The sequence below is a fragment of the Ictidomys tridecemlineatus genome, chromosome 1 (genome assembly GCF_052094955.1).
Source record: "Ictidomys tridecemlineatus isolate mIctTri1 chromosome 1, mIctTri1.hap1, whole genome shotgun sequence".
NCBI lineage: Eukaryota > Metazoa > Chordata > Mammalia > Rodentia > Sciuridae > Ictidomys > Ictidomys tridecemlineatus.
This window is the reverse complement of record NC_135477.1, coordinates 128,935,926-128,963,717: the sequence shown is the minus strand read 5'-3', so window position 1 is coordinate 128,963,717 and position 27,792 is coordinate 128,935,926. Positions and strand designations below refer to the sequence as shown.

At 42.4% G+C, this 27,792-nt stretch overlaps 2 protein-coding genes across 3 annotated transcripts; both read right to left on the bottom strand.

Annotated features, from left to right (window-relative positions):
* Positions 1-301: 301 nt before the first annotated feature.
* Pcyox1l (prenylcysteine oxidase 1 like) lies at positions 302-10,453 on the bottom strand. 2 transcript variants are annotated; one of them, XM_005324180.5, is made up of 6 exons: positions 10,284-10,453; positions 6,428-6,634; positions 5,014-5,188; positions 3,059-3,270; positions 1,689-1,829; positions 302-1,244 (listed from the first exon to the last, which is right to left on the bottom strand). In XM_005324180.5, exons 1-6 carry the CDS (start codon positions 10,369-10,371, stop codon positions 583-585), a joined length of 1,485 nt encoding a protein of 494 aa, XP_005324237.2. In that variant the 5' UTR covers positions 10,372-10,453; the 3' UTR covers positions 302-582. The 2 variants fall into 2 exon arrangements, with proteins under 2 accessions (XP_005324237.2, XP_077903683.1); XM_078047557.1 differs by lacking the exon at positions 10,284-10,453 and adding an exon at positions 6,258-6,307 and having other exon boundaries at positions 6,428-6,516.
* A 9,431-nt stretch (positions 10,454-19,884) lies between these two features.
* Positions 19,885-27,792, bottom strand: Grpel2 (GrpE like 2, mitochondrial). The gene is made up of 4 exons (XM_005324181.5): positions 27,641-27,792; positions 23,755-23,908; positions 22,728-22,809; positions 19,885-20,330 (listed from the first exon to the last, which is right to left on the bottom strand). The coding sequence occupies exons 1-4, from the start codon at positions 27,703-27,705 to the stop codon at positions 19,966-19,968; spliced, it is 666 nt and encodes a 221-aa protein (XP_005324238.1). The 5' UTR covers positions 27,706-27,792; the 3' UTR covers positions 19,885-19,965.

The window sequence follows — 27,792 nt, the reverse complement described above, 5'->3', positions numbered from 1 at the left end:
CCTACAATGTGCAGTGTTGTTGAGAGGCTTGGAGATGGTATCTAAGAAAATTCTGAACTAGGTACTTCCCATCCATCAGGCCCAGAGCAAACAGGAGCTATTATAATTTCTTAGGTTTTCTGATCTTCCCTTCTATTCTCTAGTAACTACTGGGTTGTAAATGTTTTACTGTAGGTTGCCTCAAATGATTGCACATTTTGGGAGTAGGTAGTGGAATTAAAAAAATTCATACTCAAGAGTTTTCTGCCTTATATTCCATAGTCATCCTGGTTCCTAGCTAGAAAACCAAGTTAGAAGCAGCTTGAGAAGATGGTTTTTTATTTCTCCTTAAAAAATAATAAATAAATAAGACAAGTACACTGGCTTGAATTCCCTTCCCTTTTGTTATCCTCTCCCTCAAAACTGTAAAGGTCCTTAAGATAGATAGCAGGTGGTGGATCACCTGGACCCACACTGGAGGGAAAAAATACATAAGGGGTCAAAAGAGCAGCTTGTCAGGGAATGTGGCTGTCGGTCCTGGGCTGCTGTGGGTGTGACCATCTTCACTGTGGTGCAGAAGTTCCGGGGCTCTCCCTGGGGTCCTCACAGCTCAGTCTTGACCTTGTGCATTAAATCCTTCTGGTCAATCTTATCCAGGTCCTGGTACCAGCGGTTGTAAGCCAGCAAGGCCACATTCTTTGCAGCTACAGCCATCACCTCCACAGAGCTGGCCGCCCACTCCAGGGCATTGAGGTAGAAGAGTTGGTCATGGAGTGCGAACCTTGGGAGGGTGGTGCGGGAGCCATAGAGGGGGTGCGCTTGCCACTCAGCTGTCTGGACTGAGTAATAGGAACGGAAGAGGGTCTTCAGCTGGGTCCGAAAGAGAGGCTTGGGAGATTGAACTCGCCAAACAGCTGCCTCCTGAGGCTGCTTCCTCCGGAAGCTAGAGGAGATGTTGACGGGGCAGATGTTATCCAGAGTGCAGAAGAAGTTGGGGAAATCTGTGGTAAGGATGTTAGCAAAGGGGAAAAGCTTTGGGTCAGGGAAGCCGAAGTAGGAAGAGTTGAGGTAGCCATGGACCAAGGAGACGACAGTGGGCTGAAAGGAGCCCTGGACATCATCAATGGGTGGGTTGAAGCCTTCAAAGGTGAAGTTGCTGCTGCTGTTGTCCAGGTGCAGCGGGGTGGCGATGACCACGATGTCGTAGAAGTCGGATCCACTGCCCAGTTCACTCTCGTACCCCACCTGGTACAAGGCTTTTCCTTCTGGAAGGAAAGAGAAGACAGCACCAAAATCAACTTCTTCCTTGTCTTCTAACCACAGATCTCCCATCTGGGGGCCAGATCTTAAGGTGGAAAAGGAGGGAGCGGGGCTGTCCCATCTCTCTTCATACTGGTACAGTTGCAGGGTGAGCACTTGATTTGAAATCAGGGGGGCCCAAGTTCCTTCTCTGGTTCTGCTGCTGACTGGCTGAGAGAGTCTGTAAAGACTGTCAGTCTTCCTTGGTCAAAGGAACAGGTTGGATTGATGGAAGACTCAGCTTCCTGGCTCTGACATTTGAATCAGGGCAAAAGCGCCCTCTAGCGTCAATGGGGCTTCCCACTGCTTTTTCAAAAGTACTCCCCAGCAGAGCACACAGCCCAGGGTTGAGGTGCAGGAGTAGCAGCTGGCAGGAATGGTGTGGCCATGCCTACTGCCCTCTTACTCACCTGTACTGTGCAGGGTCACAGAGGTCACTGTGGCATGGATCACATTGGCCTTGGTGAGCTTCAGCAAACCAGAACACACCAGCTTGTTGCCTCCTTCCACTGACCACAGGCTGCCTTGGGCACCTGCTAGTGACATGGCTCCTGGGCAAAATGAGAAGGGTGGCAAGTGAGTCTAGAGAGGCTAGCACTGTTCTCCCCAGATCTCCCTGCCAGGGAAAGACTACTCCCAACCACGGGCACAGGGAGATAAAAAACAAATAATACAGCCAAGTTCACAATGCTATGAAGTGAGAATATAAAAGAGCCACTCCCAGGGCTGTGAATATAGCTCAGTTGGTAGAGTGCTTGCCTCTCATGCACAAGGACCTGGGTTCAATCCCCAGCACCATCAAAAAAAAAAAAAAAAAAAAAAAAAGAGCCATTTCCAAAAGACTGCATGGTGTACAGTTCTGTTGCTAAAGAATGCCCCCAAATCAGCATATCCAGAAAAACAAGAAATTTGTAGTTGTCAAAGGTAGGGGGTTTCTTCTGTAGTGATGAAATGCCCTAAAATTATGGTAATGGTTGCACAACTCTATAGCTGTACTAAAACCCATGGAATTGTATATTTTAAAGTGGGTAAATTGTATCATGTGTAAGTTACATCTCAATACAAATATGCTATGAAGGATATGCACCAGGTACTAGAAGACTGAGAGAGAAATACTGAGGGGACACTGAGGCAGGTCCCGAAGGCTGGGAAGAAGCAAGAGAAACAGGATCCTGGGCTCATGGGAGGTGCCTGCCAATCCACACCTTTTTATTCACTTATTCAACAAAAGTGCACTAAGTGCCTAGCATGGTCCGGGCACTGTTCTAAGTATCTGGGATGTATCAGTGAGCAAAAGAGGGCATGAATCCTGCCCTTGTGAAGCCTATGTTCTTTATTCTTGGGGCTAAGCAGGAGGATGGTGGGTTTGTACCTGCCTACCCACCCCAGTAAGGAGCTGGGAAGATTAGGTGCACTAATGGCTCAACAGCCAGGGCACAGAGGCCTCAACAGGGTATTCCTTGAAACCAAACTGTGGACAGCAAAATATCACCTCAGCTCTAATATTTACACATCTGTAAAGTATTAGCAGGAAATCAGGAATGGTGGGTACATACTGGACCTGCCTCTAAGTTTTGCTTTTACCTTCTATAAAGTGATGTGAATACCGTCTTGCCAACTTGGAGGAATGAGCCAGAATCAAACAAGAATTAGGCAACCAAGTACGAAGGCAAGGGTAATGACCTGGATAAATGTAAGGTTCTTATGGGGACCACAGCTCAATCTGGGCACTATGGGCAGGGGGAGGGCGGATGGGCAGGCTGAGGGGCTGGATACTCACCAGCAAAGGCGGGCATGGCTGCTGACTGTCCATAGCTGGCCCGGAGGACCGCAGAGACAACATCGTCAATAAAGCGCTGGGTGACGCCCACCTGAAGCAGGGACTCGGCCACAGAGCGCTGGGTCATGTTGACAAAGGCAGACTCTCCTAGTGAGTACAGCAGCTCCTCAACACCCGAAAAGGCATAGCCATGGGCCTGGTACTTGTAGATCCTAGAGGACACAAGGAGCTGCAGCCCTCTGCAGAAAGGCCTTCTGGCTGATCACCTGCCACTGGGTATCTGTGGACCCAGAAGGCCCACCAGGGATCTGCCTCCTCCTCTACCTCCAGAGAGGTGAGAAAGGAGGCTGATTATGTTCCCTTTGGCCTATTTTCTGGCTGTGCTGGGCCTGTCCTAGAGGAACGGCACGGAGACAAAGGCAAGTATTCCCACTAGATGTGGCTTCAAGCCACAGTTCTGTTGAATACAATTATATCCCACTCCCCTGAGGTCAGTCCACAGGACTGCAGGCAGTGGCCATGACCTGTCCACACTGATACATCCTCGGATGTGGAGCGGGGTCTCCCACTAGTTTCCACTCTGCCCTGGCTTCTAAGACCATGTTGGACCTGATATCAGCAGCCTCCTGTCAATACTGTCCTCTCCTTTGTCTTCATCCGACAGAACTCCCAGTAACTCAAGCTCACATGGTACGGCTCATTCACCCAATCCCAAGGGCTAGCACGGACTGGAAACATCTGCCTATGGATTTCTAGACCAGCTGGCCTTTGAAATGTTGCCCATTCTAGGGCTGCTTTGTAAACATGCTGTGTTGGGTTGCTAACAGGACAAAAGATAAAGGTGTCCAGAGCAGATGGAAATGTGGGTCTGTAACTGAAGGGGAAACTAGAGCTGGCAGGTAGCAGTCATCTCCCATAACAGGGAGAAGTCAACATTGTAGGTTCAAATAAAATTAATAAGGGAGAAAAGAAAAAGAAAGAAAAAATGAGACTCAAGGACATAAGCTGTGGGGGACATCTGGAGAATATAAGGGAGAAATGCCATATCCAAGTAGTTACGGAATGAAAGAGGATGGGGGAGGGCCAGAGAGCAGGGAAGGGGGCCATGTGGCCATGCTTGAGCATCTGACACTGAAGAGGGGGATGATGATGGTGAAGGGACAATCTCTGCAGGGGGAGGAGGTAGGGAACAGGGAGAGCCTGCAGGAGGCCTTGGGGACTCTATGTGGATGCTTGATGTATGGTATACTTAGTGGGCACAGACCACTTGTCCTCCATACCTGAAGGTGATGGGGAGGAACTGGTGCCCAAGGAGGAGAGAAGTGGTGAAGAGAAGTATTTGTTCTAGATGGAAAAACTAGGGATAGCAAACTTTGCAAATGAGTGGCCCTGGGCTGCACATGGCCTGCAGATTTGTTAAATTTGGCTTACAAGATGAATTCGTGGCAAACATTGAAAAGCTGGGAGACTTCATGTATAACTCTGGATTTCCAGCTTCCTTCCTGAAAAATTGGAAGACTTAGCCTGTGGGGTGACATCCTCCCATGACTGACCACAGGGGACTGCAGAAGCATGCTGACAGCCTCCCTCTGCTGACCTGTCTTTTCAGGTCCCCCCACTTCCTGTGGTTCCATGCTGTCTTCCACCAGTGGCTTCACTTATGCACATCCCACTTTGGCCCTTGTAGGTGACTGAATTTCAATCCATGCTCCAATTGATTTAGCAGCAGGAAAGAATATGGGCTCAAGTAACAATGCCAGAGGCACCAGCCCTGCCCCAAGAGGCCACTCCTCAGGATGAGGGCTTGCTGAAAGCCTGCACTGAATCATGCTGGGCCTTTAAATCCACCAGTACCTTTCCCTTTTCACTATGGCTGAGCTGCTGAGCTGCTAATTTCCTGAGCTCTTCACCTTGATCCCCTGGAAAGCCCTCCCCACAGCTTGGCCCAGCCCTACCTCATGAATTTCTCCATGACCTCCTCCACCCACATCTGCAGTCTCAGGAAACTGATGCCATAGTGCCACCACAGGCGGAAGAGGTTCAGCAGGTACCAGTCAGTCTCCTCCAGGACGAAATGCTCTCCGCCGAAGATGGCACTCCTGCCCACCACCTCACGACGGTGCCTCAGCCCTGCAGAAACCAGAAGCCCCTCAGGTCCCCTTCAAAGGCACTCCCCCTCCCCTGGGAGGCCTGTCAGTGCCTTAAGCTTAAATTCAGGGCCTTCTTAATGCAAATGGCTGGTTCCATTAAAAGAAATGGGAACACCACGGTTTGTTCTTTTGTGCTGTGTGTCTATAAACTGCACACAAATACACTGGGACAATGTTTGTCCTTCCTAGTCAATTAGGAAAAGAATATAGCATTTTATATATTTTTAAATGGGAATCCACTCAGATGTAAGAAAAATACAGACGTCATCCCAGAGTGCCAGTGGCTGAGAAACATGGGGCTTGCTGAGATGGGGTCCTGGACACCAAGGTAACATGGAGACAGCCATAGCTCCTTCCAGCTGTCCAGTGCTCTACAACCTACAAAGCACTGGATTTGGAAATATGCAAATAGCCATCATTTAATTCCTTCCCCACCTCACATATGATACACACTGTTCTGCACCTTAACAACATATAATATCTTGGAGATTATTCTATAACTGGGTATAAAGAATCTTCCCATTCTGGCTGTTGAATTGTGTACTTACACAATCAGGTATTTATTATTGTCAATTAGTAGGTCCCAGTGGGTGGGCAGAGATGACATTTTCAATCTTTGCTAGTGCAAACAATGCCGTAATGAACCGGCTCATGTGTGTGCCATTCCATACACCTGTGGGACCACCTGTAGGTTCACTTCTGATAAGTGGAATTTCTGGGTCAAACAGTAAGTACATTTGTGGTTTGGACAGATGCTGCTGGGTTTGAATCCCAGCTTCCTGATTTATTAGCTGTGTGCTTTTAGTTGAGGAGTTTAAAACTTTGGGGCCTCAGTTTCCTTGGGGAAGATCTCACCCCCATCTCTCAGGCTGGTAAGGAGGATGTGAGGTAATTCTTACATATTACCTAGAAGGGTACCAAATAGCTGGCAGGTACCAGCATGGGGGGCTGATATAATCACAATAATTCAGAGGCAGCAAATTGAAAGGGAAAGAAACTGGCCTGGGAGTCAAACCTGAGTTCTAATCCCGGCTCTGAAACTAACTCACTGTGTAACCTCAGGTAAGTTCCTTCCCCTCTCTGGTCTCAGCTGCTCCATCTGTAAAATGAGGAGATTGGGCTATATGACCATTGGGCCTCATAGGTCTGGGCAGTCTGGGAAGGGCCTGGTGGCTGCTGCCAGCCCTGGGGTGCTAAAGCCCCAGATCCTGGCACTTACCCAGTAGCTTGACGAAATCCTGCATGTGCAGGCTCAAGGAGTGGAAGGAGGCTGCTCCGCTCTCGTAGTGCTGCTTGTTGACTGAGATGGTGGCCAGGCGGCCACCCACAGTTCCCTTCTCGTACACGTCGATCTGCACTCGGGGTCCAAAGTGCTGCTGGAGGAAATGGGCCACAGCAGAGCCCCCGATCCCAGCACCAACCACCGCTGCCAGCAGGCGGGAGGGGGGGGGTAGGACAGACAGAGCACGGGGTGAGGGCCCGGGGTCACACCTCTGCATCCTCCTGCACTGAGGTTCCCCAGCACCTGCACCTCATAGGCTTGTAACATTTCAAACTGGAAATTCACAGTCCTGAGTTTTTAGTAGAAGTCTGAATAACAAGCAGAGCTGAAAACTGCAGTCTCCTATTACCCTCATGTTACAAAGGAAAAAACAATTGAGCAGCAGAAGAGCAGGAAAGAATCTCCAAATTCAGGAGGGTTGTTTGAAGAGAATGAATTTAATCTTACTCCAAACGTATTACATTGTCCCTATTTTCCTTATTTCTGTATAGACTGGTGACAATATTTACTGACTAGTTCTGTTGGGAGGGTCAGTGTCTGGAAATCACTCTTGAATCTAGGGCTTGGCAGACTCTAGCCTGCAGGTTAAATCCAAGCAGGTGATTGTTTTTATAAACAATGTTTTATTGGCACACTTTTTTTTTTTCTTGCTATGCTGCCTAGACTGGTCTTGGATTCGTGGGCTCAAATGATTCTTCCTTGTCAGCCTCCCAGGTGCTGGGACTATAAGTGTGTGCCACTGTGCCCAGCCTTTTCTTTTATATATTGTCTCTGGTTATTTTCATGCTAGACAGAGCTGAATAATTGCAACAGAGACTATAATGGACCACAAAGCTCTCTGGCCTTTTACTGGAAAATGTTTGCCAACCCTTGGTCTAAGTCCAACCTAACACCTGACATGTAAATCATTTCTATGTCTGTATTTGCCAAGATTGGAATGTACCCTAAGACAGGCTGCTCCTTATCTTTGGACACTATTTATTACAGTTACTGTTTGTTGAGGTCTCTTTTGGGTCTTATCATTCACCATCTTTACTACACCTCCTCTGCCTTCCCATTATTTGCAAACCAAGTTCGTTTGCATTGTAATCTAAGTCACTGATAAAAACATTTAGCTGGACAGAGCTCAGAGGTGGTCAGGAACCACTGTCTAGACAAACACTGATCATTAAATAGTCCTGTGTGAGAAGAGTAGACCAGTCATGAAGCAATTGAACTGGGTTGTCACCTAACCCAAGACTGTGCCCACCATGTATTGGAAATACTGCTTTCCTCTCACCTGACAGTCCAGTAACCCTATCCAAAAAGGAAGTGAGCTAAACCTGGTATCATTTGTCCTTACTGGACTTATGTTGGATCCTAAGAACACATCTCTAATTAAGAAGTGGCAGATAGCTGGGTGTGGTGGCATACGCCTGTAATCCCAGTGGCTCAGGAGGCTGAGGCAGGAGGATCTTAAGTTTGAAGCCAGCCTCAGCAACTTAGTGGGGCCCTAAGCAACTTAGCAACACCTTTCTCTCTCTCTCTCTCTCTCTCTCTCTCTCTATATATATATATATATATATATATATATATATAGAGAGAGAGAGAGAGAGAGAGAGAGAGAGAGAAAGGGAGGCTGGGACGTGGCTCAGTGGTTAAGTGCCCTGGGTTCAATTCCCAGTACAAAATAAATACACAACAAAAAAATAAAGAAATGGCAGATAACCTTCAGAGAACACCATGTTCTTATAATCAGCCTCCACTTCCCTTTCTACTCCCTGTCCTCCTCTCCCAGTACTCCACGTCCTTGTCTGTCTAGCCTTCTTCCACTATGCAGTGCATGTCCTTACCCAAAGGCTCAGGCATGAGCCTGGCCTTTGCCTGAGTCTCCCCTCTTGTCAGGCATCCTCTGAGACCCTGCACCTTGCTGACTTCTATGGCCCACATCTATCATCTTTAGCTTGGCTTGCCTGACCCTCCTAACGCACTCAGGGCTTCCTTCTGTGTATACAGGCAGCACAGTCTGCTTATCCCTGGCCTAGCCTTGCCACACAATATTCAAATGGTCTATTTAAGGACCCAGAGAGAACAGGGTCACCATGTCCCTAGGTCCTCACAGGTAGTGGAGTTCATAAAATATTTGTTGCAGGTTGAAAAAATAGCCACTTCCTCTTTCTCAGTATTCCCAAAGTCAGTTCCAAGAATGCCCCCTTTTATTTATTTTTTTAACTCCTCTTTTCTCCTCCTCTTCATTTGTAAACCACCCATGGTTCCTAGAGATACTGATATTTCAAAGCCTAGAAGGCACACAAGGGATGTAGAGAAGCAGAAGACATCACTGTGGACCAGCTCACTGAACCCACATGACTGACAGCTATCTAGATCTACAGTAAGATGTTCTGGGAATCGAAGATGAGCCAAATAGAGCTTCTGTGCCTAGGAGCCCAGGTAGCCAGGGGGCATCCATGCAAGTCAGCTATCACAACATGCGCCAAAGTGTGACAACAGAGCTCCAGGGAATCCTGAGGAAGGAGCTATAAATTCCTTGACAGAGTGTGGGGATACAAGGGAAAAAAAAAAAAAAACACAAAACTTTTTACTAGGACCCGAGAGAACAATTAGTTGGACCAATGAGAGGAACTGCACGATCTGCAGAGAATAGCATGAGAGGGGCAGCGTGTGGAAATTTATAGGTGGGCTTGAAGGGTCCAGATTTCACTCTGAGGAGTTCAGATTGGATCCAACTGGAGCCTAAGGATTAACTCATCCTGATGGGAAGCTCCTCATTCTCCTTTGGGGTAGGGTAGACAGACGCTCCTGTCACAGGACTGAGGAAAATCAAGAAAGCTAAAGGGAAGCTTGGCATGGCACTTGTCCTGCTCTGAATAACTGGAATTCATAAAAAAATAGATTCACAGATGGCTAGAACATGTGATAAGTATGAGATAAAGTGAGTAGCAATGAGCAGCAAAATCTAGGTAGTGGGTATATGCATGATCAGTGTAAAATTCTTTCAACTTTGCTCTGTGTTTGACAGTTTCAAATGAAATATTGCAGAAACGGCACAACTAATAAACAAAGAAAAATGACTGCTATGGGGCTGGGGGTGTAGCTTTTCGGTAGAGCACTTGTCCAGTGCGCTGGGGTCCCTGGGTTAGATCATCAACAACGTGGGGGGGGGGAAGAATTCCCCATTCTCTCATCTAGCAAATCTATCTCCAGTCGATCTACTGTTCTGTCTCCGTGGAACGGTTTCCTATCGACCGGAAGTTTTGGCTTAGATGTTACTTCTAGGAAGCCCTGGCAAGCTGGCAAAGCCTGGTGAAGTCCTTCCTCTGTGTGCTCGGTACTTTCTCAACCTTAGAACAGACTTCCCGTATTGTGAGGTCTCTGGTCCAAGCAGGAACTACAGCACGATGCTTGCTACAGACAGCCCTGAATAGACCTTTGTGAATGCTATCCAGTTCCTGTTCTGTCATACGGACGCCTAGTCAAGAGCCACATACATGTCAGAAGCTCAGTGACCCTGCACCTCCGGGCGAGATCAGTGACCAGTCCTGCCCACGCTTCTTTACTGTCCCAGGTGCCCTCTTTACATGCCCATCCCACCCTCCCCATCGACACCTTCCTTACTGCGGTCCCCCTTTTCGCCCAGTCCTAGTCCCTCGCCTCTCCGTCACCCAGCTACTCTCCTGAGGTCTCCTCGCTTGCCCAGCTGCCCTCCCCTACCCCCAGCCAGCTGCTGCCGGCTGCGAACCCTTTTCCCGCCCAGCCGTCCCCAACATAGCCCCCCACCGCGTTCTTCCCGCACCGATTTTGCCGGGCGGGACATCTCCGCCTGCAGTGGCGGCGGCGAGGAGCGTGGACAGCTTGGCGAGGAACAGGGCAGCGCGGGCCATGGCGGGCGGCGACCGGGGCAGCACGCTGGAGCTCGGGCGCTCGCGGGTTGGCGCTCGGCTCTCGGCCTGGCCGTTCCGCCTTCCAGCCTGGCAGGTCTTAGCCTCTCATTGGCCGAGCAGCCGTCCCTCTTCAGTACAAGATTCTGATTTGATACATCTTTCTCCCTGAGGGGTCTATCATTGGCAGCTTCGTGGTCCCGCCTCCTAGATGCAGCTTCCTTATTGGCTGACTCATTTGGCCCCGGCGCAGCGCTCAGGAACCTCAGCATCAGGACCAGGGCCCAGCTGCCCGGTCACCGGTGGAAAAGAAAGAACTGAAGTCCAGTTTCCGAAATCAACTAGCTCTGTTATGTGTCTTCTCTGACTCTGTTCCCACTTTCATCAAATGGACAGAATAAACCCCGATCTACCTTTCTAGGTAGTTATGATGATCACGTGAGATAAGGGATGTGAAACCCTTTTGGGGTTTGACGGTGTCTGCAAGTGCTGGAAACTGCTGACCAAGCTGGAGGCTGGGATGACTAGACCATACCCTATGCATATATTGAAACAAGTCCATATACTTTGAAGACTCCAGGTATTTTTTGTGCGTTTGCAGTTTCTATATACAGTTTGTATATCTGTGTTCTATTTCTTTAAAAACAAAAGAGTCTATCTATTCTCTTTGCAGACTCTAAGAAAAAGAACAGCTTAATGTGGCTAGTTTACACATTAAAAACAGATGACCTCTGGCAGAGGAATAAAGTTAGGGGTGACTCTCATGATAAATAAGGAAAATCTGTATTTATTCAGTTGGGTTATGGCCTAGGGAAGAAATTGACAGAATTCAGAGAACGGTTAAGAGCTTACACCTGGGGTTCTAAGTCAGCTTTTCACATCTAGGTTCAAACTAGATTACTGCTGATTAAGAGATAAATGAATAAACATGAATTTCTCACAATCTTTTCAGTGCTGGAGATGGAACCCAGGACCTCTCATATGCTAGGCAGGTGCTCTACTACTGAGCTACATCATCAGGCATTTTCAAATTTTAAGTTGCCCAGGCTGGCTTCACACTTGTCATCCTCTTACCTTGGCTTCCTGAGTAGCTGAGATTACAGATGAATGCTATCACACCAGGCTCTTATTATCTTAAAACTATTATTATTATTATTATTATTATTATTATTATAGTTGTAGTTGGACACAATACCTTTATTTTATTTATTTATTTTTATGTGGTGCTGAGGATCGAACCCGGTGCTTGCTAGGTGAGCACTCTACCCCTGAGCCACAGCTACAGACCTTAAAACATTTTTTTTTTTTAAAAAAATCTGAGTCAGAATGTAAAACCTTTTAAGTTTATTTCTAAAGATCAAACCATCTCTTACCTGGATGAGGTGGCACATGCCTGTAATCCCAGCAACTCCAAGAGCATTGTGAGTTCAAAGTCAGTCTAGCAAAAGAGAGGTGCTAAGCAACTCAGTCAGATCTTGTCCTAAATAAAATACAAAATAGGGCTGGGGATGTGGCTCAGTGGTCGAGTGTTCCTAAGTTCAATCTCTGGTACCTCCTCATACACAAAGATATACCTTAAACTTATTTTTTTTAAAGAAAAGAAACAATCAATGAGGTAAATAGCGCCTACAGAATGGGAGCAAATTTTTACCATATGCACATCAGATAGAGTACTAATCTCTAGGGCATATAAAGAACTCAAAAAGCTAAACATGAAAAAAAAACAAATAACCCAATCAATAAATGGGCCAAAGACCTGAACAAACACTCCTCAGAAGAGGATATACAATCAATTAACAAATATATGAAGAAATGTTCAATCTCTAGCAATTAGAGAAATGAAAATCAAAACTACTCTTAAGATTTCATCTCACTCCCGTCAGAATGGCAGCTATTAAGAATACAAACAACAATAAGTGTTGACAAGGATGTGGGGAGAAAGGCACACTTATACATTGCTTGTGGTACTGCAAATTATTGTAACCAATATGGAAAACAGTATGGAGATTGCTTGGAAAACTTGGAATGTAACCACTATTTGACCCATATATAAACTCCTTGGTTTATATTCAAAGGACTTAAAAACAGCATTCTACAGGAACAAAGCACATCAATGTTTATAGCAGCCCAATTCACAATAGCTAAATTGTGGAACCAACCTAGATGCCCTTCAGTAGATGAATGGATAAAGAAACTGTGGTATATACACAATGAAATATTACTCAGCAGTAAAAAAGAATAAAATCATGGCATTTGCAGGTAAATGGATGGAGTTGGAAAATATTATGCTACGTGAAGTAAGCTAATTCTTTTTTTTAAAGAGAGAGTGAGAGAGATAAATTTTTTTAATATTTATTTTTTAGTTATTGGCAGACACAACATCTTCGTTTGTATGTGGTGCTGAGGATCGAACCTGGGCCGCACGCATGCCAGGCGAGTGCGCTACCCTTGAGCCACATCCCCAGCCCCGAAGTAAGCTAGTTCTAAAAAACCAAATTCTGAATGCTTTCTCTGTTATGAAGATGCTGATCCATGATGGGGTTGGGGGAAGCATGGGAGGAATGGAGGAACTTTAGATAGGGTAAAGGGGAGGGAGGGGAAGGGAGGGGGTAGTAGCTTAGAAAAGATGGTGGAATGAGATGGACATCATTATCCCAAGTGCACATAGGAAGACACAAATGGTGTGTCTCTACTTTGTTTACTGGTGAAGGCGTTCCTGCACTGCTGTCTGACAGGTTCACAACGTGGGGGATGCTGTGGCAGTGCCGCACCATCTGGAAACCAGAACAATTAGGAATGTTTTCTTTTTAAAATATTTTTAGTCATTGATGGATCTTTATTTATTTATTTGTATATGGTGCTGAGAATTGAAGTCAAGACCTCACACATGCTAGGCAAGCGCTCTGCCACTGAGCCACATCCTCAGCCATTAGGAAGGTTAAGTGTTTTGTTTATGATACTCATGATATGGATAACAGATCATATGTCAATCAATAATAAAAGTACGTATTGCCTGAGATTGCAAGAAAATTCCCGGAATAAGACTAAGGATACAATTGAGACAGGCCAGGAGGTGTGTTTCAGTGTCTCTCAGGATACAAGCAATAGTATTATTCCTCAAGCCTAAACAACAAGAAATATTTATCCCATTGTTAACAATTTACACCAGCCCCCCCACCCCCATCTTAAAGCCACAACCTGTACAATAAATAGCCTAGCTACAGAAAGACAATTGCTGTGCCAACAGTACAAGGACCACTGTATGTAGCTTATGGTATCCCCTCAAGGACAAGAAGCTAATAAAAATACAGTCCCCCAACCAATAGACGATCCTTTGCCTTACACAGAAATTTATGATGAAAATAGAAATGGAAAACACATAGTTAATATAAATGACAAATAGGTTGAGGTGTAAAGCCTGCCCTTCAGTTTTCGGCGGACACAACAGCTTTGTTTGTACATGGTGCTGAGGATTGAACCTGGGCCACACGCATGCCAGGCGAGCGCGCTACCGCTTGAGCCACATCCCCAGCCAAAGCCTGGCCTTTAAAGATTACAAAGACATAAGAATTGGTGTGCTTTGATCAAGGATCAAGGAAGTTCTTTAAGAAAGCAGTTGAATAGGTCATATGAAAAAAGAAAATTACATTGGAAATTAAAAATAGAATAATGTAAAATTAACATAGATATATTTTAGAGGCACTTCAGAGTAGTAGGCTTTTAAATAATAGACTTTCACTGCTTTAAGTGTGTTTTACTGGGATTTTAGTTTAGAAGAACGCTTACCAATAATCATAAGTATGCTTTAAGATTAAAGGTTAATGAAATAATTATAGGTATGCTTTAAAGTTAGAAGTGAATAATAGATCAGGAGTCACGTAGTCTAGTTGCGTTGCCTAGCACCTAGTGATTAAGGTGAAAAAGTAAAAGCTTAATTATGATTGACTAAGGTTACAGAAAAATATTTTCAACAATGTACTCAATAACTTAGGTAATCAATGTATGTCAGAAAAGATTATAACTCTTGAAAATTATGTAAATCAAAAAAGTTCAGGCTTTGAAGCTATCCACTAACTACCTGAAAAAACACCTGTAAAAAAGGTATAAAAATAAAGTTCCCTCCAGGGGCAGCAGAGATTTCTTCTGGAGGCTGCTCATAATTTGCAACCTGTTGTCCTGACTCCTCTTCTTTCGCTGATGCCACTCCTCCTTTAGGACCTCTGGAACCTGACTCTGTCTGCAGGGGCTGGACCTCAGCAGTGTATAACCAGAGACATGAGAAATTGTGTTCTGTCTGTGTATTTTAAATTGAAATGCATTCTGCTGTCATATGAAACAAATTAGAATTTAAAAACAAGAAAAACAAGCATTCATTGATTGTTTTGTGCCAAGTTGCCTAATGTGCTGACTTCTTTTTTTGCAGGGGGCGGGTGGTCAAATGAGGGGACGCTTTACCACCGAGCTACATATATATCTAGCTCATTTTATTTATTTATTTAGAGACAGGGTCTTGGTAAGTTGCTGAGGCTGAACTTAAACATGCAATCTTCTTGCCACAGCCTCTCAAGTTGCTGGGATTACGGGTGTGCACCACCTTTCTGGGCTTCTTGTTTTTTTTTTCTGGGAGAGTGAATCATACTAACTTTAAAATTCATATCGGGTCTACCTTGTTTTTAATTTTAGGGCCTTTTAAACTCTTAAATCTAGAGCTGTTTACTGTTAGGAAGTTTTTCCAAGCCTAGCATCCCACTGACAATGTGTGAGGTCCTCAAATTCAAAAGAATGTCAAGAGAGTTGATGAGAGGAAAAACAAGGATGCACAATTCTGGTGACAGAGGCGAAAAGCAAAAACAAGCAAAAAACCTAGCTCAGACTAGGAATGAGGTTGGATGATATGTGTTGCTGTGTAACAAGTCACTCCAAACTTGGTGGTTTGAAGTAATATTTATTTTGCCCACAAATCTGCACTTTGGGCAGTACACAGCGAGATCAGCTTATCTGTTCTACTTGGTGTCTTTGTGGCTGCTCTATTGGAGGTAGAAGGGAACACTTTCATGATGGCTAGGAAGATGGTGCTGGCTCGGCTGAAAGCTCAGCCCCATTCCACAGGCTACTTCAGCTTAGTTTTGGCATGATGGTTAGGCTCTAAGGGTATCTCAAGGAAGTGGAGCCACCAGTTTTTTAAGATTTGAGTTTAGAAACTGGCAGTGTCACTTCCACTGGATCCTAGTAGTCACTAACAAAACTCCAAGAAGATTCATAGACCCTACCCCTCAGTGTATCAGGGAATTGGGGAGGCACTGTTTTAAAACCAGCAAGTTAACTTGAGAGTGTGAGCAAATAGCCTGAATGGATAGGAATCAACTAGCACTGGGATAGGGGAAATGATGGATTACAGAGCCAGGATATACAGATAGGACTAGAAGAACGATGAAAATGAAAGCCTGAATCCCAGGAAAGGTTAGCTGCAAAGAGGGCCATTTACCCAGAAACTGCGTGTATAGGAGCCAATTGAGAAACAGAAGTAAAGTCAAGGCCAGGCAGTCAGATGTTGGGAAGAACACAGGGAAAGTAAAGATCAGATCAAGGCCAAATGCTTGAAATCTGGTTAAGAGGATAGTTAGGAGTCCAGTGTGTAAGTGAAGTAGTCAAAGCTGGTAAAACAACTAGGACTAAGTAGCAAACACCAGAAAATATGGCAATGCCAGAGTGCCAGACAGAAACAGGAATCCAGAAATCAGAAAAAGGCAAATCAAAGAGGTAGAAAAATAGGTAGACTTTAACACTGAGGTGGAATATGGAAAGCCTAAACTCCCATCTACTGGGCTGTGCTGCTGAGAGATCCGAGTACCTCTCCTGCTCATCTACATGGTGGGGCAGTAGTCAATGAATTGACCGAAAGATACCGTATACAGGATGAATTAGGCAATCAGGGGCTGGGAGCATAGCTCAGTGGCAGACGCTTTGCCTAGCATACGAGGCTCTGGGTTTAATCCCCAAAATGACAAAATAGAAACAACAATCAGAAAACACCTCAACTACAATTGTTTCAATTCAGGTTTTATTAAAGGTATTAAAGTTATTTCTGAATATTACATTTCAGTCTTATTTTCCCCTATTTATTTTTTGTTTTAAGAACCTTTCTTCATTTACCAAATACGGTGTCATGAGTAAGAGCACCCAAAAACATAGTCAATGTCGAAGAGACTGATTGTTTTATGGCAGTAAGGAAAGTCAGTAAAAAAATTGGAGAATCCAGTTACAGAAACACCAAAATTCCCCCTTCCAGCAAGCCAGAGCTTCTTTACGTATCATCTGTAAGCTAATGTTTTTGCATTTTACCATTAAGATGAAAATAAAAGAGCAAGATCACATTTTTTTTTTGCTTCTTCAGTCTAAAAATATGAGTTTCTTGTAGTATGGTTAATACCCCCCAACCCCCTGCAAAAAACAAAAACAAAAAACAACAAAACAAACAAACAAACAAACAAAACTGGAAGGAAAATAAGTCACTGTGAATGATTTGCTTATCATTTTTTAAAAAATCAGTTGACTAGCCTTTCCCTTTCCTTAGACTTTAGGCAGCTATAGAAACGTAGGAAAAAAAAGATTAAAAAAAGATAAATAAATATAAGGGCCAACTGTAGGAGGCAATTTGCATACTTCACTTGATCCTCACAGTATCATGAGAGCATTTTAAAAACAAGCTTATAAGAGTGAAATAACTGGGACTCAGTGTCACATAGGTGATGGAGCTGGGTGGAATTTATGTTCAAGTCTATGCCTAGCAAGCCTTGTTCTATTATGCTGCTCTGGCTTCCTAAAGCCCTTTGACTTGAGATTTTTTCCACTATTACCATTTCATCATCTAATTCTAAATTTATGCTTCAAGTCTTGCCAAACTACTGAATAATAAAAGAACCTAAAATTATTCTCAATCTGCTTGCAAAACCAGGAAGTGTAAAGGGTATCAGAACTCTTCAAGTAATGAGAATCTTCCATACCTAAAATTATAAACAATTCACTGGTAATGATAGCTAGTAATACCAGAACACATATGGGTAATTTGACTCAATTTCTTATTGTTACTATCTGTCAATCTCACAGGAATAAAGGCAGAAAAGGACAAATTACTACAGTAAAATTTGACTGCTCATTAAATATAGTGTGCACTTGGTTGAGCACCAAAAGCACCTTTTAATGGCATTTTAAAAGTGCATGTTTACTAGCCTCTCCCCACCTTGTGCACACTATAGAGCTACACCTTGCTCAGTCCCCTAGTTTTTTAAAAGTGTTTAAATCTGATGGCCCACTGGGGGGTGGGGGGGAATCCCTTACCGATGCACATTTGTGTAGTGTTGTAGAATTAACTACATTGTCTAAGAGGATAACTTACTATCCTCAAAAGAGGAATGTAACTCTATGTAAATATCTTTAAGTGTTTGAAGTTAACATCTATACTTACTCATTTATTACTCATTTATAACATACTTCTTTTGCATATTTTGAGAAATTGCAGACAGAGTAGCTCTGAAAAGTTGTCCTTTTATAAAATAAACATATATATTATTAAAGGTGTCTATATCAGAGAGAGGGCTGCTAGGCAACTTTTGTTACCTGCCCTCCCCCCTTTTGGGTGGTGATGGAAATCAAACCCATATTACCTTCCTATCTGCATAATAAAGCCACCTTTATTTACCAGTTTCCTCCATGTCCCCCACTCTTACTCCCCTGCCAAGATCTATAGCTTAGAATGCTGTAAGCTTCAATTATCTTTGACTCCTTTTGAGTCTTATTTTGTGGGACTCCCATGCAAAAATATACAATAAAGTCTAATTTTTCTCCTGATACTGTCATGAGTAAACTTAATTTGCAGCTTAAAGAACCTAAAAGGGTGGGGAAAAACCAGTTTTTGCTTTTACTCAGGATCAGAGTTCTGGTGAAGTGGATTTTATGGGTAACCAACTCAAATCTATATAATCTGGACACCTCACAAGTATAGGTCTGCTGCGAATGTAACTCTATGTAAATATCTTTAAGTGTTTGAAGTTAACATCTATACTTACTCATTTATTCAACCGCTTGTTGAAGTTTAGTCACTAGTTTTTTCCCCTTTTGGTTCAATCCTAAAAAGAGTAGGCTCTTTTACTTCAGAAGCTGAAAGGTAAGATTAGACTGAAGCCTCTCCTAACATTAAAGTATCTAACTGACCTCCTTTCTAAAGTCTCACTGATGTTATTACTCATTAAGTCATTTATTAGATATATCTTTTACATAATACCAGTTGTAAGACTAAAAAAAAAATCCCCACATAGGACCATTAACTTTAGGAGGTTAATACATAAGAGGAAAGCTAGAGGAGCTGGAGTTGTGGCTCAGAGGTAGAGCACTTGCCTAGCATACGTGAGGCACTGGGTTTGATCCTCAGCACCACATAAAAATAAAAGATGTGTCCACTTATAACTAAAAACTATTAAAAACAAAGAGGGAAGCTAGATGTTTATACAAATTTGACTTAAGATGGAAACAAAAACTATGGATAAAGGCTTGACAGGCTTGGGAATGTATCATAGTGGCAGAGCATTTGTCTAGCATGCATGAGACCTTGGGTTCAACCCCCAACACTGCAAAAACAAACAAAAAAAAGTTTGTCAATGTAAGAGAGGCAGTGGTTTGTAGAACCAACTAAAGAAAAAAAAAATTTCAATATAACCAAGTGAAATGAGAAATTGTGGGAATGTAACATTTTTGTCCTGATCACTTTTCCACATAATCTAATATAGGATCCTAAGGCAAATTTAACCAATAAGGCATAGGAGTTGGGACAGGTGGAATGAGCAGTTGTGGGTAATTACCAATACAGACTCATTTGGGGTCATTAGCTGTTGGTGCTGCCTCATTTTACCAGAAATCACTGTATACCTAGTGAGGCTAAAAAATAATTCCCTTGCTTTAAAGGGATGTAGGTACCTTGAATTTCCTGATGTTCCCTACCTTCCAAGTGGAATTGGAAAGGGGTAAGTATCACAAAACAAAGTAAGTAATGAAGCTTAACTGGGACTACAAGGACAAAAGATGGATAAACAGTAAAAAATAAAACAAAAGGGGGAAATCCTGAAAAATCTCTCTCTATAAAAACCAATCCAAACAATCCAATCTAAACATATACAAGTGTAAAACTTTATCATCTAAATACCCAAATATTGAACTAATCCCTACTGTCTCCTTTTCCCACAGAATACAAAACACTATACAAGATATTGTACTAATTTCAACCATTAGTTGAAAATACAGTTAAGAAGATGATTTTGGATCTGAAGTCATCAGAGTACCAGATTAAAAATAATTTTCGTAAACATATTTTGATAAAGGCCACAGGAACACTTGTCACATTGTTCAAATGCTCAATGGCAAGACTTCTGATGAGACCAAACAGGTCACATAAAATCAATAGAGTATCATAGAAATAAAGCCAATATGACTAAATCCAAAACAGATCACATGAAGTACCTCATGTACAATACAAACCTAGTTTAATAAATAAAGGAAACACAGGTGACTGCACTCTGGGAGAACATTCAGTTCTTCAGGGCCTGCTCATAATCTTCTCTGAGATTCCACTGCCACTTCCACTTGAGCAAGTCTAATGGTACGGCCATGAAGTTTGTAGCCATCTTGCCTTACTAAAGCCACTGTGCCAGGTTGTACTCCCACACCAGCTGGCACATGACAGATGAGTTCATGCTCATGAGGGTCGTATTTATCACCGATAGGAGCCATCTTCTCCAGGCCATGCTTGGCAAATACACTTTTCAGCTTTGCTTCTAAAAGTGACAACCCTCGGAAAACTTTCTCCAGAGTGAGCTTCTGGTCCCCAGGTTCTGTTTCTTCAGAAATGCACTCGGTAGTCTTCTCCAAAATGTCTGCTACCTCCACCAAGTCCTTACAGAAACTCTGGATTCCTACAGAGAAACCAGACACTTAAGTTTGTGAAGTAATCACTCTGCACTTAGGAGGAGACTATGGGGCAGATAGGGGGCTAATATATTATATGCAAAGAGTGGGAGGGTTGCCTCACAGAACTCCAGGATCATCCTCCTTTTCACCCTAACCCAACAGACAAAGTCTTTTTTTAAAAGGTATAGAAGACCAGAAACCCTACTGGGAAATGAGGAAGAGAGTTAGAACCCAAGAATTAGCTAAGTTTATATATAACAGGCTCAAAAACCTGTTCTTGTTAAAACAACTATTATTTTTGCTTCTTGTGTTTTTGTTGCTATTCAGTTTTAGTATAGAGTTATATATACTTTGAAAATTCCTATCTCAGATGTACAAAGGCCACACTCTCAATAGGGACAAGATATTAACTGTTGGGGGGTGACAATAAAAATATCAACACTCTGCTAAGGATGTCAAGAGTGGTTTATTCTTGAGGACTGGCTAATAATAAACAGGAAAGTTAAGTGACATCAATAGATATACGAATCTCCAACTGCCTACTGTAAAGTTGTTAGAGATGGGTCACAAAATTTAGTCACATGAATTGTTACAGGTTAAAAGAAAACACAGCTGTTGAGAAATCCCATTCTTCCTAAATCTGCAAAATGCTCTTTCTTATAGAGATTAGGATAAGATTAGGATAGGAAATGGCATCATTAGAGATGCCTATGACACAATGCTTAGTTGGGACTGATGAGAGGCAAGGACTTTGTTAATTCAGGACAAGTTTATGCACTGGTAGCTGCCTTCACTTTACTCAGAAGTGAGAAGGAAGATCAGCAAGCAATAAAAGGCATGAAAGAGCAAAGAGACGGGAAAACTTACTGCCTAGATAAAAGTCTAAAGGACGCATAGGAAGTCTACCTAGGAAGTCTACCTTTAACTTAAAGGTGAAGAGCTTCCTCCCCACCACCTTTTGTTTTTGGCACTAGAGATTGAACCCTGAGGTGCTTTCTCACTAAACCATACTCCAGCACTCTTAATACAATTTTGAACATGGTAAGCTTCTGGGCTGACCTGTACATTCCCAAGGCATAGTCCTTGCTTCTAGTCAGTAAAGCTATATGAACTTGGGTAAAGAGAAGCCTGTGTTTTTGTCTGTTTAGTAAAGGTTCATTCTCTAATTTCATTCTAATTGTTGTATTACTTTGATAGTTAGTGGCTGCACAATGTCTTAAAAAAAAAATGAATCTTTGTGACTAAGAAGGTGGATTATTGAGGAAAAAAACCACCTTTGGAAGGTCAGATAGTCTTCATGCTGTATCCTTTTAAAATCATTCTACTTCTACTTCCATGATTACCCAGTTATCTTCAATTTTCTAAATATTTCTGGCCACTAGGAGCAAATGATCCAAGAGAATAACTTATGCAGCATCTTTTGCTAGAAACATTTTACTCTAAAGCCAATCAGGTGGATTAATTTATCAAATTCTTTTGAATTTAGTTAACATGGGTTTGTTTTCAGAAGTTGTACTACTACTTGAGTAAACTGATATGCTAGTTCTAACTCAAAGTCTGACTTTTTTTAATATACCTTTATTTTATTTATTTTTATTTGATGCTGAGGATTGAACCCAGTGCCTCACACGTGCTATGCGAGCTCTCTATCACCGAGCCACAAGCCCAGCCCAAAGTATGACTTTTGATAAGCCCACTCACCTGGCTTCTTTCAAGTAAGTTGTATATGGAGTCTAGAGTAGCCACCTGAGGTTATCTGATTCTGTAATCTGAGCCTTTGTTTTTGAGCTATTTTATAACTCACCATGATGTACAATACTAATAGTAATGCAAAAGATACTTGTCCACAATAGGGAAAATTGTCTGGTAGTTCATTGTTACACTATGGATATCAATCAATTTTGCTTCCAACAGAGTCAGTAACTTCACACATTAAACATTACTGAGTATCTACCACATGCCAGGCACCACGTTGCCAAAATATCAGATATGTAAGTACTGTGATAAACAGGGAACTAAAAGGAGATGACTATCCTCAGTCAGTGACATTTTTGAGCTTCTCAAGTTTCATATTCCTAACTGTCTATGAGCCTACACTTCAGATTCTCCTCTGGATACCTTAAAGGTCCACTTGTTCATTATGCAGAACTGTTTGCACAGGCACTAGCATGTTACAAATGTAGTGATTATATGTACTTAGAAAATAAAACAAAGGTTTGGTTAAAACAAAGGCTAACATTATCTTAGCAAAAGGTTAAGTTGACACCATTCCTGATAGCAGCACAGAAAGCCTATTGATATGGTGGAAGGAGTAAGAACTCAGATGTACTTTTACTGTGCTCAGTTTGCACATGCTAAGTAAGTGCCCTTCAGATACATTTTATCGTGAATAAATTTCTCACCAAATATCTTGGCGTCTTCCACACATCTCTGGGTTCTTTTCCTTATGTTTTCACAATCAGCTACAGCTCTCTGGTATCTCAGCTGAACATCAACGGCAACATTGAAAAGATCAGAAAAAAAATGCTTATGAGTGAATAAGAATGTTTTTGCTTACTTTATAAAATCTCACCCTTGTGATAAATCTTAGATCAGCTACTCCAAATCCCTAGCCAAAGGAGGGACCTACTATAGTAAACCTGATGGATAGTCATTCAGTCTGCTGGATTGAATATAAGTTTCCTTCCTTCTTTTTTCTTTTTCTTTGTGGTACTGGAGGTTGGGCCCAGGACCTCAGATGTGCTAGGCAAGTGCTCTATCACTGAGCTATATCCCAGCACCTCAATATCAGAAGTAGTTTTCAAACTACTTATCTAAAGAAAAAACTTTCTCTCTCATATCCAGCTAATACTGTTAACCTTCAGTTTTCTTTCTCTGACTTTACTCTAGGACAACTGAGAGTTAAGTTTTAAAAATGAGTTATCTATTTAAAGGCTGATTGTAGTCTCTTAGTCTTTTCCATTCTTACAAATTTTGGTTCCTTCAATTGTTCTCATAAGATAAGCTTTACAGTCTCCTCTCATTTTCAGTGGTCTTGCTTTGAAACCACTCTGGTTAATATACTTATCTTCCTCCAAGTGTGTCAACCCAGTACTAGGTCCAGTATGCCTAATTTGGTCTCAGCAGCCAAATACAAGAGCCAGTAACCTCACACATTAAATATTATTGAGTGTCTACCACATGCTAGGCACCACACTGCCAAAATATCAGATATGTAAGTACTGTGATAAACAGAGAACTAAAAGGAGATGATTATCCTCAGTCGGTGGCATTTTTGAGCTTCTCAATTTTTTTGCTGGTAACACCTAGCAATGAAGGATTGAGGGGGTAGACGAAGAGTCAATCAGAGAAAATTGCATTTTAAAAACGACAAAGAAAATTTTACTTGGAACTTCAACCAAAAGACCAAATAACATAAAATCTACTTACTGTTAAATCCTGAACTTCCTTTTCCAGTTTAACAGCTTTTAGCTTTAAGGCTCGTTCAGCAAGAGAGGGCCCAAGCTCATCAGGAGGGTCCTCAGAACTGCAGTCTTCACCTGCAGTTCTCTGGGTGGCAGTGCTGAATGGGTGAAGCCATATCCTAGAATAGGAGGGAGGAGGCAACAATGAATGAATGCTATCATAGAAAAGGCAAATTACAAAGTTTAGAGACCCCAAACTTCCCATACTGAATCTCTAGCGAAAGGGTTTTCCGTCACAAATGAACACTTTAGAGCATCAGGTACTGTTTTATCTGTATCATCTTTTCATCTCACAACATGTAAGGTAAGTACTATTATTTTTTAAAGCTTCTAAAAAAATAATAGTTTTATCAATATTCAGTTCTTATGCCACACAATTCACCATTAAAAGGTTTTTAGTATATTTACAGTTGGATAACTATCACAGTTTTAGAACATTTTTCTCACCATAAAAAAGAAAGCTTGTATCTGTAAACTATTCACCATTTCCACCTAAATTATCTGTCTGGGCAAGTCTAACATACTTTTTATTTCCTATGTATTTGCCTTTTATGGATGTTTAACTTAGGTGGTTATACAATATGTGGTCACTTAAGAGCACTTTCTTTCCTTTAGTGTGCTTAAGGTTCATCCATAAAATTGCACTTACCAGTAAAACTTTGTTTTGTACTGGGGATTAAATCCAGGTGTGATTAGCCACTGAGCCACATTCACAGCCCTTTTTATTTTATGAGACAGAGTCTTGCTAAGTTGCGGAGGCTGGATTTGAACTTGTGATCTTCCTGCTTCAGCCTCTGAGTCACTGGGATTATAGGCTTGCTCCACTGTGCCCAACTGTAATTTTTATTTTGAGACAGGGACTCACTAAGTTGCTGAGGCTGGTCTAGAACTTGAAATCTTCCTCAGACTCCCAAAGTCACTGGGATTATAGCATGTGCCTTGGTGCCTAGCCAATAAACCTTTTTTTCCTGCTAAGTAATATTCTGTTGTGTGGATATACCAACTTTTTTTTTCCATCTGTCAGTTCATGGGACATTTTGATTCTTTCCACTTTTTTGCTGTAATGAATCATATTTATTTAACTGATGAAAAAACTGAGGCCAAGAGGCTTAATGCTTAATGATTTGTTCAAGATCACACACAGCTGGGCAAAGTGGCATATGACTGGAGTCTTAGTTACTAAGGAGGCTGAGGTGGGAGGATCATGAGGTCAGCCTGGGCAACAAAGCGAGACCCTGTTTCAAAAACCAGCAAAAAATAAAACAACAAAAATCCCCCAACACAACTAGTACACCGTGGAGCCAGGATGCTGAGCTCCTGGAAGTAGAAATAGCCAGAAGTGGGTACACAAAGTCATCAATAAAGAAACTAATGGGCTGGGGATGTGGCTCAAGTGGTAGCGCGCTCGCCTGGCATGCGTGCGTCCCGGGTTCAATCCTCAGCACCACATACAAACAAAGATGTTGTAGTCCGCTGAGAACTAAAAAATAAATATTAAAAAACAAAACAAAAAAAAAACAAAAAAAAAAAACCCCTAAGAATACTGAGAATCAGAGAGGCAACATCAGAAGTGAAAATTCAAAACTACAGACTCACAGTTTTGCTTCAACCCTTCATTTACAGAAAAGAAAAATTAAGTCTAGTAAAGGGGGCTGAATTAGACTTTGAATTCTAAGCCTTCTTGACCACAAGTTCTAAGGCTTTTAGGAAAAAGAACTTGTGCTAAGAAGGAAGTTCTGAATTGGGAACTCAACTACATGTAAAATCAAGTCAAAGAAGTGCTTATAAACATCTGTTATGTGTTCGGCCTCTAGGCTAAATAGGTGACTAAAACAGATCCTTGTATTTGATACTTATGTATATCTAGAATTTTGTACAGCTAATAAATTGGTAAAGGTCTGGATACAATCTGATGTAAATTCCTTACGTAAGGAAGTACTTAAGTTGTCTTTCAGGAAGTACCTCCAAAATTCATTCAAGGATGACTTAAAACTGCTTGTTCAAGAATGGAATTGTGCAGAAGCCAGCTTGCCTGAGGTTTAAGTTAAAAAAAAATCCTCCACACAGAACAGGCCCTTGGAAAAAAAACACAACGCTGTGACCCTTGAAGAGGCATAACATCTATACCTGTGCAAAAGAACCCTAAAACTTCTCCTCACCTATCCAATCAATAAGCAGCATCTCCATTCTTGTCAGTTGTCCTCACAATACAGGCTTTTACTTTTGAAAAAAGAAACAAAAAACCAATGTGTCACAATATTGGCTTCTGTGTATGCAGGGCCTTTGCTCAGTATCACTAAAGGTTTGACATTTAGTTAGTTTACAAAGGAAGAAATTTAGACCAGGGGTTAGTTTGTAACAGATCTTGAACTATGGCAGTTCTGATCTCTCTATAGAGAAGTTTCCATTACACATGCTGGGTACTGATAATTTGATTTCAAGTAAAATCAATCTGTGGTACAAGAGCTCTTTAAAACAAAATAGTTTATATGAACAGGCAAATATTAGAGAATGGTCACTGAGGTGACATCTGAGTAAAGGCTTAAGGAGTTAAAGGAGTTTGCTTTAAGGACAGGGAAGAGCATTCTGGGCAGACTGAGGCACTAGTTTAAAGGTATGAGCAAGAGAACTTTTATCTCCCAGACTTTGCCTGGTCTTGAACTCAATTATTATGATCTGGTGTCCAGTTATACATGGTTCCTAATTTTTGGTTCAAAAAATATGGTCACCATAGATCTGGGGCAATTATACATTGTGAAATCACTCTTTCCCTCTAAAAAAATTATTTAGCCTATTGAAAACAGATCAAAATATCCTCAGGGCCAGTCAACAGAACAACTGGCTAGAGGTCAGATTACCAAAGAGTTGTGGCTGATTCCAATTCCTACTCCTTCAGAACTGGAGGAAAGGGGAATCTTATCAGAAGGCATCATTTTTTTTTTTCGTTCTGATCATTCTTCTACCTCACCAAACTGCCAAAAAAAGTTGAAAAGAAAACACAAAGTAAAACCCAGAAACCCTAAATTTAACTCACCTATGCTATGGAAAGGTATTTTGTCAGGTGTGTTAAAATTAAAAAGAAATGAAAAATAGTTATGCAAATTTCTCTGTAGCTAAATCTACAATTCAGAGGTCTAATTCTATCCCATACTCAGTCATTTTTATTCTTTCCCAGGATACAAACTGAGAAAAATGAACACCTGTTCAGTAATAAAACACCTGTTCTATCAAGTCCGGGTTCTATCACTACCCACGAATTTAAGTTTGGTAAAGTTTACCCAATTTTTCTAAACCTCAATTTCCTCAATTATTAAACGGGGAATAAAAAATGAGGTAGTCGGCACGGTAAGTGATCAAATGAAACCTGATGACGCCTAGAAGCAGTAGCTGGAATTTCACAGTATCTGGAAGGCAGAAGGAAGGGCTGTTTGCAGAAACCAGGTCCAACGCCCTCCTTTTACCAATGGGTAAAATGATGCCCAAGAAAAGGTAAAGAACCAGGACCTACAGTCACATGGAGTCAGAAGAACCAACTATTCTCAGACACCACTAAAGAGAAGGGGCCAAGAGAGAGGAAAATCTCCAATTCAGTCGATGCTTCAGGCTCAAGAGACTTCTCATCTCCCAGGACATGACTCCATATCTGCCCACTTCCTTGAGGCTCGCCTGTGAACCTCAGTTTCTCCCTCTGTAAAATGGGTCGTGAACACCTGGTCAAGGAGGCCGTGAGGAGTGCCTGGTCCTCTCGACTTAGCCGAGTAACTCCTCGCCCTCCAGCCCATACTTGCCCTTGCCAGCGCTCTCGTTCGGCATACCCTTCGTGTTTCAGACTCCTCGCCCGCAATGCTTACCTGCTACGCGAGGCCAGGAGGCGCTGCACCCGCCGCTGGACCGCCCACAGAGGCCAAGCAGCCATGATCCAGACTGGAGAGGATCGGTGCGGCGCACGCGCACTCGCTCCAAGTGAAGCGCGCGCTCGAAAACCACGCCTCCGGGTAGCCTT